This window comes from Clupea harengus, chromosome 6, assembly GCF_900700415.2.
Source record: "Clupea harengus chromosome 6, Ch_v2.0.2, whole genome shotgun sequence".
In the NCBI taxonomy this organism is placed as follows: Eukaryota; Metazoa; Chordata; class Actinopteri; order Clupeiformes; family Clupeidae; genus Clupea; species Clupea harengus.
In genome coordinates, this window is record NC_045157.1 from 30,824,043 (window position 1) to 30,840,184 (window position 16,142).

A 16,142-nucleotide genomic window follows, 5' to 3' on the forward strand; every position below is an offset into this window, starting at 1 on the left:
TAACTTGCCCAGCCCCAATTATCAAACATAAGCATTCGCCTACTGAGAAAATTAACTAACGTAAGCTATCAACAAAATAGTTATGAATCATTAATCAGTTCACAGCTCAGAACACATGTCTGTGTTGGATAAAAAAGATTAAAAGCGGAGCAAACCTTTATGTCACCACGAAATCAGCCCATTTTCCAACGCATTTTGTAAACCGCTGGACAGAATGGTTGGAAGAATAACCACTTTTTACAAGAGACTTCACACTATCATTTTCCCTTCCAGGTGTGAACTTATTTCTTTACTTTCATCTTACATGAATCACTTGGATGAATTGAATGCTGTGACTAAATATGTTAGTTCAACATAATAATATGTTTTAAAGAGAAACACAACTAGTTTGTTGTAATAATGTAAAGTGCTTTAGTTCATTTGACAAACACTCTTTCCTCTTCTCGGTTCAGTGTAGATGGAAGCCCACATGTTAACTACTGCCAACTTAAAGATTTTATATCCACATATCAAAGGCAGCAAGAACACAATATTATTCTAACGTAATCTGTGTCAATCAAAAAACTTTATTTATAATATGTATTTAATATAATTGACAGGGTCTTAAATGCTCCTTGTTCCACCTTTTCGTTCCCCGTTCGACATTTTTTTTAAATCCTTTTTTATTACAAGGTCAATTAAATCGGAACTAAGATGGGGCCACCTAGTGCTACTGTGGATATCCCAAAACTGCCATTTATTATTTAAGGAAAGTATCCCTAAGGGTGGAAGGTTCAACCGTAAGCAACCGTAATAAGGTACAAAAAACGAGCTACAACCTAATGGTCATCAACACGAGCTGAACATACAACATTGGTTGCCTGCCCCTATTCCCCTCCCCCTCCCCCATTAGTAGTTCAGGGAAGTAGGTGTTAAATATGTGCTTTAGAACGACCTCTGACTGATACTTCTCTATCTTGAATCAATACAATTGTCTAAAACAGTCTCACATGAAGTGCTTGTACACATACTGTGTGTTGTTGGAAAGAAGTCAAGTTTAAGTGAATCTGAATGGCCCAGCAAAGAAACCCTGACAGACAGACATCTGGGTGTTCTCTGGCATGTTTACAACAAAGGAGAAACACTAATATGATATAAAACAGTTCATTGTATGATGAATAAAAAAATATATGAAATCTACAAAAACATACTGTTACTATCGCAGATAATTGGGGCTGCAAAAAAAATACAGTTTCATAGCACTGACATATCGGATTATAGATCAAGCAGTTTCAAACCTTCAACATGCTTTTGATTGTGTACAGGATTCCCTAAAGTCCCTCAAATTGATGCTGAATGAGTCTAAGACTAAATTCATGATTTTCTCCAATGGTAGAAATAATGTCCCCTCCACCCATAGGATATGCACCCGTTCTGGGACTAATATTGAGCAAGTTCCTTGCTATAAATACCTAGGTATCTGGCTAGATGATAGGCTGTCATTTAAATCACATGTTCTTGACCTAGCTAAGAAGGTTAAAATTAAACTGGGTGCTCTTTATAGAATAAGATCTTGTTTTACTTTTGAAAACCGAATGGAAATAGTGCAATCAACAATTTTGTCAGTTCTTGACTATGGTGACATTGTTTACATGTATGCTGCACCCTCTACCTTAAAACTCCTGGACTCTGTTTACCATAGTGCTATTCGCTTTGTTACAGGAGACGCTTTCAGGACCCACCACTGTAACTTATACAAGAATGTTGGTTGGTCCCCTCTAGCGGACAGGAGGGAAAAACACTGTCTTTTATTTGTTTATAAAGCCTTAGTGGGAAAACTGCCTAATTATCTCATGTCACTTTTAAAATTAAAATCCATCTGTCATAATACACGGTCACAGAGCCTCATCTCCCTTGAAATCCCCCTTACAAAAACTAATATAGGTAAAATAGCTTTTAAGTTCTTTGCTTCCCATAAATGGAACACTATTCAAGTGGAGTTGAAATTAACCAAGTATTTGTCTGTCAACCAATTTAAGAGCCTTTTAGATAATAAGGATGTGCCTCAATGCTGTTGTTTTGAATGATTCTCTGATTTAATTTTTTTTACTTTATGTTATTTTATTTATTTATTTTTTATGCTTAATTTCTGAGTTGTTTGGTGTTTTGAAAAAAAAAAATTATTTATTTATTTTGTCTGTTTTGTTTTGTTGTGGTTTGTTTATGTATTGTTCTTCTGTACTATGTGGCCTCAATCAGGGCATTGCTGCAAAAGAGCCCTGTGCTCAGTCAATTTCTCCCTGAATAAACAATGATGATGATGATATAGTAAGTAGTAATAGCTGAACATTAAGTAGTAATAGCTGAACGTTAAGTAGTAATAGCTGAACGTTAAGTAGTAATAGCTGAACGTTAAGTAGTAATAGCTGAACGTTAAGTAGTAATAGCTGAACGTTAAGTAGTAATAGCTGAACGTTAAGTAGTAATAGCTGAACGTTATGTAGTAATAGCTGAACGTTCTCAAGAAGAAGAAATGTTGCCATGCTAATGAGACAACCATGACAACAATGCTCTCAAACTTTGTTACATGTGTTTAATGAATGTGATTTGGGTTGGAGGGCTCATCTTCACAGTCTTAACACTGTGTCTGTTTCAGCAACCTCTAGACTGGATGAAAGCCATATCAAACAGTTATGTTTGAATGCTGTTTCTTCCTCCATATTGTACTTGTGAAGATGGGTCAAGATTCTTGGCGGTCCAGTAAATCACTTGAAACACAAGATTAGTGTTGCCAGTTTCAAACATGGAATAAAACAGTGTTTCAGCCTTTCATGAAATCTAATTAATTCCTCTCACTGCATTAGATTCATTTAAGACAGTGATAGGCCCAGGACTCAAATGGGAATGGATGCTGTTATGGATTTTGTGGAAAAAACATATGCTCACGACTGTCGGGGGCTTCAGGCGACACGGAGACGTAGAGATGATGGAGTTTATTGGGAACTGCCAAAACCAGAGGCACAGGGGGAAAACACAAAAGTAACGCTGGATACAAAAGCTCAGAAGATTTTAAAGTCCAAACGATAACGCACAGAAGATAGGGAGTGAAAACTACACAACTCAGAAGTTATTGAAGAAAACAAAAGGCAAATTAGGAAAAAATGCGAAGCTGATAAGCAACACGGAAACAATAAGCGCAGGGGCGCAAGAGGGATTACAAAAGACAGGATGACCTGGAAGTCGGAGTCGGGGCAGATATTGAAAACAGAGTTCGACCAGGCCGCGGCTTGTGTCGTCAGGTTGTTAGTCCTTCAAGGTACGAGGCCAGACAAGGGAGTGTAGGGAGTGAGCAGTTTCTATAGTGGTGGAGGGAGATTGGGAAGGTGACTGAGGCAGGTGTGTGTCAGTAGGGGGCGTGGCAGGAGCAGGGCGTGGCAGGAGCAGGGCTCAGCGCTGGTGTGGCAACGACATTATATCTGATAATATATCTGGCTTTTTTGTAACAAGGGTCATTAATATGATATAAAATAGTATATTGTAAAGTGAACTGAAAATGAATAAGAATAATTCCAAAATGACCATTTCTCTCTCCTGTCTCTGTGCGTGTGTGTGTGTGTGTGTGTGTGTGTGTGTGTGTGTGAATGCGCGTCCCCTCTTGTTCTCCTGCAGATGATAGACATGCTTTACTTTGTGGTGATCATGCTGGTGGTGCTGATGAGTTTTGGTGTGGCGCGTCAGGCCATCCTGCACCCTGATGAGGAACCGACGTGGCGTCTGGCCCGGAACATCTTCTACATGCCCTACATGATGATCTATGGGGAAGTGTTTGCAGATTCCATAGACCGTAAGACTAGAGTTCATAGTAAGACTCCTGACTTTCCAAACCTGACAACCTAACTTCATTACCTTGAAAATAAATCCAACCGTTTTCACATGAGACATGTTGATTTAAGCATAACTATCATTAAACCAATGATCCAACCAATTGCATGTTGATTATGAATGTAGATTACCTATCTAAATAGAGGTCACCTGCATGGGTGCAGCTTTCTGGGAGGACCCTAAAGGTTTATGGGGCACAAGACCGGGGCTATGAACATGCTAGGCAGTAAAGCTTTTTGATATGCAGACTGTAGTGGTTAATGTTTCAAGAGGTCCACAATTCCTGGTCACCTGTACTGTGACAAAGGGAGTTTGTCAAATATACAGGCACAGCACAATATACACAGGTGAAGTGTAGAGACAATCAAAATGCAAATATAAAGTAATAATAATAATAATAATAATACACTTTATCTGTATAGCAACTTTCATACAAAACAATGCAGCTCAAAGTGCTTAAGAGGCAAAGAAATTACGTGCACAAAGAAATTGCATGCACAGTGATCCACATAAAATAAATATAAAACATAAAACATAAAACAAAATAAAATGAACATAAAAACAGGGATAGAGATTTAGGATAAAAAATAGAATACACGAAATGCATAACATAAGATAGAAAAGTAGAAAAGCCACAGTTGCTGATTCCAATCAGTCCCAAATGTATATGTAATGCACTAATGGTCCTGCAAATATATCAACCATGAAGGGAGAGAGAAGGGGACCTACCCCAAAAGATAAGTGTTTGTTCATTAACACATATTGTTTACCCATTATAAAATGAAGTGGAACCTAATAACCTAAAGAAGTTATAACCTTATTATAACCTTATATTCTTATAACCTAATAACCTAAAGAAGTTATAACCTTATTATAACCTTATATTCTTATAACGTAACAACCTAATAACCCTAAGGAGTTGTGCTGCCACTTCTAATCCTATAGTGATTGTTCCCATAAAATGCAAAGATCAGCGGCCACACGCACATACTCGCCAAAGTATGTGAATAAAATGGCCTGACGAGATAAGATATACGTGTAATAGCAGTGTCATACAGTACAATCACAAGAACTAACTTGCCCTCTTCAGAAAATGATTCTCTTTAGAGTAAATAGGTCTGCTGTTGATGAGCCGGGGCAATTGGCTAACTAGGCCTGTTTTCTCACTCACGCTTTCATACACTATTCAACAATAATGCTTTATTAAAAGTTACATAAACCTCAACCATTCATAATGCATTTGTGATGTATGGTATCATTGCGGTGCAATTACAGTTATGTTCAAATATCCATTAAACAGTCTCATACCTATAATGCAATGTATTTGACCTGTATAATTTAATGTATGAGTACTTCAAGACATGTTTACATTAAAACATTGCCTTTTCATCATTCATGAATGCACTGCATATGCTTCAAGAACTATTAAGTTCAGAGTTGTCCAGAATGATCATATCAACAGATTTGTACTGGAGTGTGCCGAATCACAGAAATATGTCCTACCATAGAATAGCTCATCTTTTTCTCTCTTGTCTTTTCTTTCTGTTTCATGATGGATCCATGACCTGATAGTCTATGCAATGGAGATCAATCGTAAGTAAACATCTGCTCCTCCTCACCTATGTGTGTTTAGCAATGAGGCCTGCTTCAGCTTGACTGTAGACGCATGTCACAGGTTTTCCAAATGCAGCACAATTAGAAATGGCTGAAACCTGTTGTTTCTTGAAAAAGCTCCAGTTTTTAACCAACTGTTTCAAGGCCGGTTCAAATAGCATTCCTCCAGCCATTTAAGAACTCTCAAGACCACACACACTTTATTGCAGGCAAATGTACATTAAGAGCTCCACATTTGAATTCTAAATGCTGTCTCTTCTGTTTCAGTCTGTCTGGTTGTAAAATCAGGGAATTGAATGTGCTTAGAGGGATCAGTATAAACGTGAAGAAATATGAAATTAGGCTGGTCTATATTTATGGCTATCATAGAAAGTCAATGTAATTTGTTTTTGTGTTGCATCTTTTAAATGCTGTTACAATGTTTAATTTTACTTTACATTTAGAGTTCCATACAGTAACACTACTGCAGTAGTTACCATTAGCACAACAGTTAATGTTACAAAGTGCAAGTTCTTCAGTATATTGCAGCTGTTTGGGGCTTTGGGGTTGGATTTGTTACTTCCCATTTGTATTTGTTACCACAGTGCCACCTCAGCTTGAGTGCCAATCAAATACAAGTCACGTATTTTTGGTTGGTACTTTTCAACATGGTTTGAGGAAATCGGAAACAGATCAGAAAATCAGAAACTATTACTACACTATTATCCTTTGACTTGCATCAGAGGTAGAATGATGAGAAGGGGACGAAGCAAGGGACAGTGATGGAAGAAAAACAGAAGAGGGGGGAAAGACAATGGACCTCATTCTGGAGCATTTTCTTAAGTGTCTTCTTAAATATCTTGTTACGAACTTGAAAAGACCAACTTAAGAAAACATCTCCGCCGGATTCATTAACACCTGGAAATGTGTTCTTTAACTGCTAAAGTGTTCTTAGCTGTGCACTGATTCTTAAATTGAGCGTGCGTTCTCGTACACCTGAATTTGCATACATAAACGCCCCGTCAGCTGTTAATGATACAAATATTTTCGTATTTATTATTATTATGATTATTATTATTATTATTTAAATCCGAGGATGTCTGTAAAATTGATGTGAACGCAATCACCAAGGATTTCTCACAAATTCAGCCCTTGAGAAAAATATGTCCGATTTACGACTGCTATTTAGCGTTCTTAAATTCTGGTCTAAGTTAAGAACGAATCCCAGAGGAGAAAACTTTCATGAATGCCAGATTTGTCCCGGAAACTTCATAAGCGGAGTTGCTTGGAGTCCTTGGAGTTAAGAAGAAATTTCTTCTTAACTGTGCTCGAGAATGAGGCCCATTGTCCAGAACCTGCAGTGATATTGCCATCTTTTTATGTTGTAATCTCGTTTGATGCATTCAGTTTTAAAGGGATTGCTTGACAATGCTATTGGTCGGCTATAACCAAACCGTTCACTAATTAATCTCAGCCTGGCTCTGCCCACTGTGCCTTTGACCACACCTTTACCTCTCGCTCTGAAGCAAGTCCTTCTTTTAGCAACCGTACACATGCACTGCTGTTTCCACCAGCCAATCACAACCGTACACGTGCACTGCTGTTTCCACCAGCCAATCACAACCGTACACATGCACTGCTGTTCCCACCAGCCGTTCACGCCCTCACACTAGAGCCTATGTGTTTTATGCAGCCAGACAGAATATTGTTCAGTGTTGCAACACTCACAAGCAATTTATTTAAAAGAAATACTCAGTACATTTTGTCTACCAAAAAACGTATAGAAAACTACAACCATGTAATACTGTTTTGATGACTTACCCTATACATAGTATGATTAACAGTATCTGAGATGTACAACTGCACAATATTATTTAACTAAGTAACTAAGCCCTGGCAGCTCTAATTGCACACCGATTGTGTAGCTGAAATTAAACCCATTTTAATCTGTCATTCTATATAAATATGACAATGTTGGATGGGCAAACCCTACCTATCTACTATCATTACTAACATAAGAGGGTGCACTCAATGTCATTGTTTTAGTATTGTACTATGTGTTTTATTGTTTTAGTATTGTACTATGTGTTTTATTGTTTTAGTATTGTACTATGTGTTTTTACTGTTTTAGTATTGTACTATGTGTTTTATTGTTTTAGTATTGTACTATGTGTTTTCATTGTTTTAGTATTGTACTATGTGTTTTATTGTTTTAGTATTGTATTATGTGTTGTGAAAACAGTTGATATCTGTTTAAAATGAATCAAGCCCACCCATATAGAAAAGGTCTGTAAAAAACATATAGGAATCAAACATGTCATGGACAATACTTGCATGACATGCATTTCATACTTAATTTTTCTCCTAATTTCACAGACTTTTCCCAATATGGGCATATGAGCTTGATGCATGTTGTTAAAACTACTTCATGTGTGTTCCTCAGCACCTTGTGGGGATCATTTGTTTGAAGAAGATGGCAAGAAACTTCCTCCCTGCATTCCTGGAGCCTGGCTCACCCCTGCAATCATGGCGTGTTACCTGCTGGTGGCAAACATCCTACTAGTCAACCTCCTCATCGCAGTATTCAAGTGAGACACATACCAAATATCCTTCTAGTCAACCTCCTCATCGCAGTATTCAAGTGAGACACATACTCACTGCTCATGACTACATACAAAACATTTTAACATACACACTACAAAAGCCAGGGGGACCTTGACTTCCTAACTTCCCAGGGACAATCCATACAGATAGAATGTGTTCTTTCTAGGAAGCCACATCATTTTCGAGCTAACTACTTTAGAAGATTGCTAGCAAACAAGCTGTTTTGCAGGTGTGTGTGACTATTTCATGTGAATTTAACCCTTTGTAGCCTGCCCATTCTTTTTTGTTCCCTGAGTACCGAAGTCGTTCATTCTTACATCTTGTCCGTCCAGCCACCGATTTTATCTATGAAAACGTCCTTGTAAATGTTGGTATCATGTCTGCTAGGGTGCCTTAGCTACAATGGTATGTAATAGAACGTGTCAGGTTTTTGACAGATGACATAAATAAACCATCAAGGCATGATCCATTGTGAATGATACACAAACATGTTGACCACTGGTGTAGTACACAGGCAACACTAGTGGGAGTCAGGGTGTTGTAGGGTCATGTTTACAGTTTTCCAAAAGCCATACACCATTCATTTGTTTGAGATTTTACAGCAAAAAAAATAAATCACTCTTGCAGCAACACATTCACCCAGGTGAAGTCGATCTCCAACCAAGTGTGGAAGTTCCAGAGATACCAGCTCATCATGACCTTCCATGACCGGCCCATCCTGCCACCACCCCTCATCATCTTCAGCCACATCTTTATTGTGCTTAAACGCATCTGCTGCTGCCGCCACAAGAGGGAGGGGGAACTGAGTGAGCGGGACAAAGGACTGAGTGAGTGACTTTGATGTTACATTTACATTTACATTTACATTTAGCAGACGCTTTTATCCAAAGCGACTTACAAGCATGTATACACATTTTCACATCTACACTGATGGCACACTGCACATCAGGAGCAATTAGGGGTTCAGTGTCTTGCTCAAGGACGCTTCGACAGGGAATTGAACTAACATCCTTCTGATTACTAAACGACTTATCTACCTCCTGTACCACTGTCGCCCCAATGCACCCTCTTCATTCTAGATTATCCTTACTGTGCACAACTTCATTTGACTCTTCATATAAGGCCATATTCTCCCATTTGCACTTTTTGTGTGCCTCCAGTTACACAGATCTCAGGTACGCATATTCTCCCCAACAAGCTTCGATCAGAATGAAGGCGGGATCATGACAAAGGCTTCATTCATTTAAAACAGAAGTAAACTGAGTAAAGTTTGGGAAAACAGTCGGGAAAACATGAAACATGGACTTTCACATTAATCTTGTGAATGTCATTAAAATCCATGGAAAACATGAACCAGACTTTGTGTTTGTAAATGGAAGCAAGGGAAAACTTGTATTATGAATAACGAAAATGAAAACATTTGTTTCTATCACAAACAAAGAAATAAATTAACAAAATTACACATTTGCAAGTCAAATTTATAAAGACGACTTTGAGGTGTTGAGATTAATGATTTAAAAACTCACCGTTGAGGAGAAGGTAAGCTACATTAGAATGCACATTTCAATATCCCAGCTTGACATGTCGCATATTATTAAACACTCAGAAATCAAGTAATAAAACACCCACCCACCGATGACTGAAAATGACTGAAGATATGTGCATCATATCAGCCACCCTCTGAAACTAACCAAATATATGAGGGCCGGCTCAGAATGTGAATTATTACTGCGCCTTTAAAGTTACCCATCCAGGAATCTGTACAAGAGCAGTGGATTATGGCTTCACGGTCAAGTCGAAATCACTCGATGCACTGCACGTCGTTAAGCTCTAGTATATCTAAATGAGGTCAGAATACTCACTATACATCACAATACTTTTTTTTTCACTTGACGAGCTCCGTTTTAAATAGATATCGCTGAGTTTTTATGTAATTGAACTCATTATTTACTGGACTTGTTTGCAATATCATATGATTGAAAACTCTTTTTTTTCTGTTTTTGTATAGTACAATTTGTATAATAATGTCAGTTTGCTTGACTTACTACAGCGTAGCTGAAAAGCGTATGGGAGAATACGGACCATAATATTGACAGATCTTAATAGCCATTCTATTCCTATATATGTTTTGTAGAGCTCATCCTTAGCCCTGAAGAGTTGAGGAGTCTGTATGAGTTTGAGGAGCAGTGTGTGGAGGAACACTTTAGAGAGAAAGAAGATAAGGAGCAGTCCTCCAACAACGAGCGTATCCGCATCACATCTGAGAGGTGAGCTCATATTCTGATTCTGGCGTTGTTCTTCTACCCTCACTGCTTCCCCAGTGCAGTGATGTAGAAATGTAAACTCCCCACTGAAGAGACACAAGACTGGATTCCTTTTAAGATGTTTACTTGTTCTTCAATGGCAGAGTGAAAACTGAAACAGGTAATAGGCCTACATTCAAATGAATGTTAGGTTAAATACACTATTACACACTACACACTTTGATAAGTGTATTCATTAACTTGGTTGCAGTGGACTCATGTACATGGCTAAGCAAGGCAACTAGCGATACAAAATAAGTAAAAACCACAACAACACATGTTAACCCACAGGCTGTTTCTAGTAGAGAGCAGAGACATATTTGTTAGCAATAATTGGCTAACTCTTTTGACATCATATGGCTCTTGAATACAGTTAACAGCTGACACCTGTTGCCATAGCAGCTGTAAACAAATAATGGAATGGAATTCCTCAATTTAACTGCTACTAGATGGGTCTAGACCAGGGGTTTTCAACCAGGGGTCAGTGGCCCCCTGGTGGTCCGCGACGGCATTGCAGGGGGTCCGCGACAAGAGCCTAAGTTGATCAGTTCACCATTGACTTTTTTTATTTTTATAAATATACCTGGGCCCGTCGACATATTTATGTCTGAATAGCCAAGTCGCATTACTGATGTAGACCCATATTCAGCGAAGAAATTACACTGACAAGTATTATTGGCAGAATATGTGTGCGGGGGGAGGGGGCGTGGCGGCGGTTACAAACATGAAAAAGAAGGGTACGGGACTGTAAACTGTTTTGGGAATCACTGGCACATCAGTGCATAGGCCGCGGATTACTTTCTGGTCGGAATGGTGGTCTCTGGGACAAAACCAGTTAAAAACCCCTGGTCTAGACTCTAGAGCCAGAACTAATTTTAAATATTAACAATAAAGTATTGGATTTGTCTCATATCTCTTGTTACAATACTGTTTTTTATAATGTTATATATTGAGACGGACTGTGATCGTCATATTCATATATTGTAGTTGCATAAAGGTAAGGTTAGGGTTAGGATTAGGCTCATGTAAGTACAAAGTATCAAAGTGCTGTTACATCCTTTTATAACCCCCGCTCCGTGTTTGGAGTTCGGCCTCTGCCTCATCCAATATTTTCCTACCTTGGCGGCCGTTGTCTCTTACAAAATGAGTTGCCCTGTACTTAATGGTACCATTACGATATAACAATTGCTATGTTATACTTTTATGTTATACTGTTTATTTATTTATAGCAGCTAAGACTAATCCCTGATGAGAGAAAACTGTTAATGTTGCCCACATTAGCACAGGACTCGATCAAAATCTTTTTAAAGTAAACTTTTTAAGCCCTTCTCATGTATCCACACTTATTTCACAACAAATATGTTATCGTTGTTTGAGTAAATAATGCCTGACCTTTTTTTAATTTGTACTCATGTGTCTGACTTTCAAGGGTAGAGAACATGGCTGTGCGTCTGGAGGAGGTGAATGAACGCGAGACCAAGATGAAGGCATGCCTTCAAACTGTAGACCTGCGTCTGGGTCAGATGGAGGAGTTTGCTAGTCGCATGATGAATGCTGTCCAAGTGCTAGCAGGGGTGGACTGCAGTGAACATCTTCAACCTCGCTCGAGAAACTCCTCTATCTGTGATCCTGCATCGTTATGGCGACATGGCAGCATTCACAGTAGTGATGGCTATAGCCTACATCGGTACCATGCCGAGACAGACGGCCCGACAGGCGCTGAAGACAAAATGGGATCAGAAACAAAGCAGAGTGAGAAGCAAACACTCCCAGTGATAGAGTTGGAACAGACTCTGGACTTGGTTTCAGCTACTGAAGGAACAGAGAGGTGGAACAAAAGCTCTTGCTTAGACCTCTCACCATGTGATACGCACGCCAATACAAAACTAGCTACAAACCCATCACTTGTTGCCAACCTTTTCCCTACACAACCCAAAGCACAAGAGGAAAGGGGTAGTCCTATTGTTGAGAAACAGAAACTAGAAGCAGCCTTGTCATACCCCCTGGAACACACCAGAGCTTTGCAGCACTATTCTTTCCTACAGGTAACACCACCCGTCCTTGGACACGCCCACAATAATAAGACAGAAAATCAAACCTGGGGAACGGATGACAGTCATGTTAAGAAGTGGGTTAGTCAGCCGCTGGCCACAAGTAACAAATCCCTCTCCAGTCCTTACGGGGTGTCGGAGTTTGAATACAGAAAACACAATTTAATGTTTCAAGGCACCGTGGTGAATACAACTCAGAAGGTGGCAGTACACACATGTAATATCATGGAAGGCAATGGAGAAATAAAACGGGACTTGACGGACAAAGACAGAGGAGCAACGGAGATACAAGTGCAAAATAAAATCGAGGAGAGAAGAGAAATTGACATGAAAAGTTTGTTTCTGTCAGAGAAATCTATGTATCCGCCTTTGCGTTCCAAAAGCCTGCATGCTAATCCCTGGAACATGAGGAGCTCTTACGAGAGTGTCGACAGGCCCTGCCGATCAGCCAGTAGTGAGCATGACCTCCCTGTAGCCTGTGATGGAGGCCCTGAGCACCACTCGGACAGAGGGACAACAAAGAGAGAGGACATTGACAGAGATAGTATGTTCAAAAACTGAGTACATCACAATACATCACTTTTTTGTCTATTCAGCCAGGTACCCTGTAAATGAACCTTTATCGTAACAGATCCAAGTCACTTTGCCTTGTTTTACTTGTTTTAGAAACCAGTCAGCTTATCTGAAAGGAAGAAAAGGGAAGTTTTGGGGATATTAGTATTTGTAGCCTATATTGTGTTGGTGCTATAATACATTTTCCATGGGTATAAACAACCCTGTTGTCAGCCTACAAAGATTTTGGAACTGTGACAATTCCAAACCATATTTACATTTTAGCATGGACATTTAAAGGGACAATCTGCGATTCAATTTCAGTTTCGCAAAAAGTTGTTAATATTTGAGCTCAACTGCCAATTCAATGACACCCCTCCCTTCCATGCTGCTGAAGCTCTGTGTTGATTGGCTGGGACTGTTTATGACTGGGTCCAAGCCACTATGTTTGCGTACCATTTACAGAGCCAGGGCAGCAAATGGACACAGGATTTGTTCTTGCACAAACACTGAACGGACAGCTGAACGGAGTACTGTGAGGAGCAAATGACTGAATGTGACAAAAAGTGTTTGGGATTAGAATCACGGACTGTACCTTTAAGTGCAATTCATGTCGTTGAATAGAGTACTACAACCAAGAGAGCATCTGCCATTCACAGTTCTGTTCAGCTGATGGCATTCCCATTTGTGATGTGAAATGTGGTTTCTTTATCATTCTTCTCCTTACTTTTATTTATTGGATGGAGTGTTATATCGATATTGTTATGAAACCAAGGAAAGCAGAAAAGTATAACCCCACCTCGAACGCAAACACAGTAACTACCTCTACTTCAGCTTCAAAATAAAGGTACATGTAACCTATGCCGTGTAACTGAAGCTTTAGCTTTTCTAAATAAATCTTGTCTTTCAATCGCCGTATGGCTTTCACAGTGAAACCACGTCTGTTCTGTTGGAAACACATTTTGGCATGGCATGAGAGGCATGGTGAAAAATGGCATTCTTATAGTGGCTCTTTTGAAGTGGTTTGGGGGTTATTTTATGGAGAGAATAATGTCTCAAAATTATTTGTAAATGCATGTACCATGAGCCGCCAATATTAAATGATATACACACACTGCATGAAAAGAAGTGTATCCAGGACTCCTGTGCACTCCCAGATACTCGACAGATAACTGGGTGAATCTGGGAGTTTGCGGTCCTGTCACACAATCCCAGATCCTCCTGGATACGTCCCAGGGTTTTGGAGCCATTAGTTGCCATGGTAAATAATCCCCTCTAAACCCCCTGGACTAATATAATAATATATATTTGATAATCCACATCTAAACCCCCTCCCCATTGGTCCAGTGTGTGTCCTCAGACATTCAATTAAATGAGTTGTTTATTATACTTATTGCTGTTGATGTTGTGTTCTTAGGTAGGTTATAGTGATTGTCTGACAAACAGAAAGGAATTACTAAATCAAAACTAAACAAATGAAATTCCCGTACACCTGGCCAGGCAGCCTCTCTCTCTCCCTCTCCTTCTATATCCTATTGCTAATGCTGATACTGATAAAGTGGCCATATTACCTACTGTTAATTCCTTACTTACCTATATATCTCCTTATCTGTCCATCAAATTGATGTCTACTGACAAAATGTTCTCTCTCTTATAGCGTGACATTTGCTCGCAAATCTGATGGATGTGGAAACATTGTTCTTCATCACCATATCCATTAAGTAAATCTGATGGATGTGGAAACATTGTTCCTCATCACCATATCCATCAAGTAAATCCTCCAGTAGATGGGCCCCTCCTTATGTGCCGCTGTTCTGCTTAAGGTTTCTTCCTGATTAACAGGCCCTGTCGCCATTGTGCCTGCTCTAAGGGGGCTCACGCACTGGGCTCTGTAAAGTGTGTGTGTGTGTGTGTGTGTGTGTGTGTGTGTGTGTGTGTGTGTGTGTGTGTGTGTGCTTGCTCTAAGGGGGCTCACGCACTGGGCTCTGTAAAGCGCCTTGAGACAATTGTATTGATTTGGCGCTGTATAAATACAATTTAATTGAATTACACAAAAGTACAGTTAAATGGAGCTCCGCACTCAGTGTAGATGACTCTGTCCTATAGGCTGGAGCGCCACACTCAGTGTAGATGATTCTGTCCTATAGGCTGGAGCTCGACACACTCAGTGTAGATGACTCTGTCCTATAGGCTGGAGCGCCACACACACAGTGTAGATGACTCTGTCCTATAGGCTGGAACTCCTCACACTCAGTGTAGATGACTCTGTCCTATAGGCTGGAGCGCCACACTCAGTGTAGATGACTCTGTCCTATAGGCTGGAACTCCACACACTCAGTGTAGATGACTCTGTCCTATAGGCTGGAGCGCCACACTCAGTGTAGATGACTCTGTCCTATAGGCTGGAGCGCCACACTCAGTGTAGATGACTCTGTCCTATAGGCTGGAGGCCAGACCCCACACTGGCCTTCACTCAACATCAGTTCTGTTCTTGCCATCCTCCACAGGGTAGCATCTTCCTTTGAATGTAGAACACCAGCTCTGGCCTTATGCATATGCAAAAAAAAAGAGAATTACTGGGAAAAATGTCATAATGCTTTTATGGTAGGTCTTGAGAGAGCAAGAAAAAACATTGTATTTATTTTACAGCCTAAATCAGTACATTGAACAAATGTATGGTTTAAGTTAAGGACATTAGACCTATACACCAATAAGGAAGGACCTGAAACTCATCTTTTATAACTTCAGCATCCACATTCGTGAAAGCCATCGACACGCCGTTCAGTAGCCTATAGAGTTGTTATAGCCATGGGCGGAAATCTCAAGGGGGGCATGATACCAGTGACGTTGGTGCCATAAAGCGTTGCATAGTTCTCGCGAGAGGTCTCGCGCCCTGTACCACAAAGTTATATAGTGCAATACCAGGCGTGCTTTGGTAGTGGCACAGACGCCATTGTCCGTAGTACAAGTCAGTGTACCACCAAAATGCTTTTGAAACTGATACTTTGAGGTAAAATTGTAAATTGGTGCGCAATGTTACTTTAATGGGAGAACACATAAACAGTGTAATCCAGACAGCGTCTCCCCATAGAAGAATTCGTTTTACCATCACATTATTAAAATGCACACTTTTCGAGCATTGGGAAGCTCTCCCCACTGACTGTAATGTTAACTATGT

General features: G+C 39.8%; 1 protein-coding gene across 1 annotated transcript in view; it reads left to right on the forward strand.

The window, feature by feature from the left end:
- LOC105891078 (transient receptor potential cation channel subfamily M member 1) overlaps positions 1-12,973 on the forward strand; it is a 62,172-nt gene extending 49,199 nt beyond the window's left edge. The window contains exons 22-27 of the mRNA XM_031568656.1: positions 3,649-3,823; positions 5,434-5,454; positions 7,898-8,042; positions 8,686-8,885; positions 10,193-10,325; positions 11,791-12,973. Coding sequence (XP_031424516.1) covers positions 3,649-3,823; positions 5,434-5,454; positions 7,898-8,042; positions 8,686-8,885; positions 10,193-10,325; positions 11,791-12,973 — 1,857 coding nt within the window. The remainder of the gene's footprint in view (positions 1-3,648; positions 3,824-5,433; positions 5,455-7,897; positions 8,043-8,685; positions 8,886-10,192; positions 10,326-11,790) is intronic.
- The last annotated feature ends 3,169 nt before the right edge of the window (positions 12,974-16,142 follow it).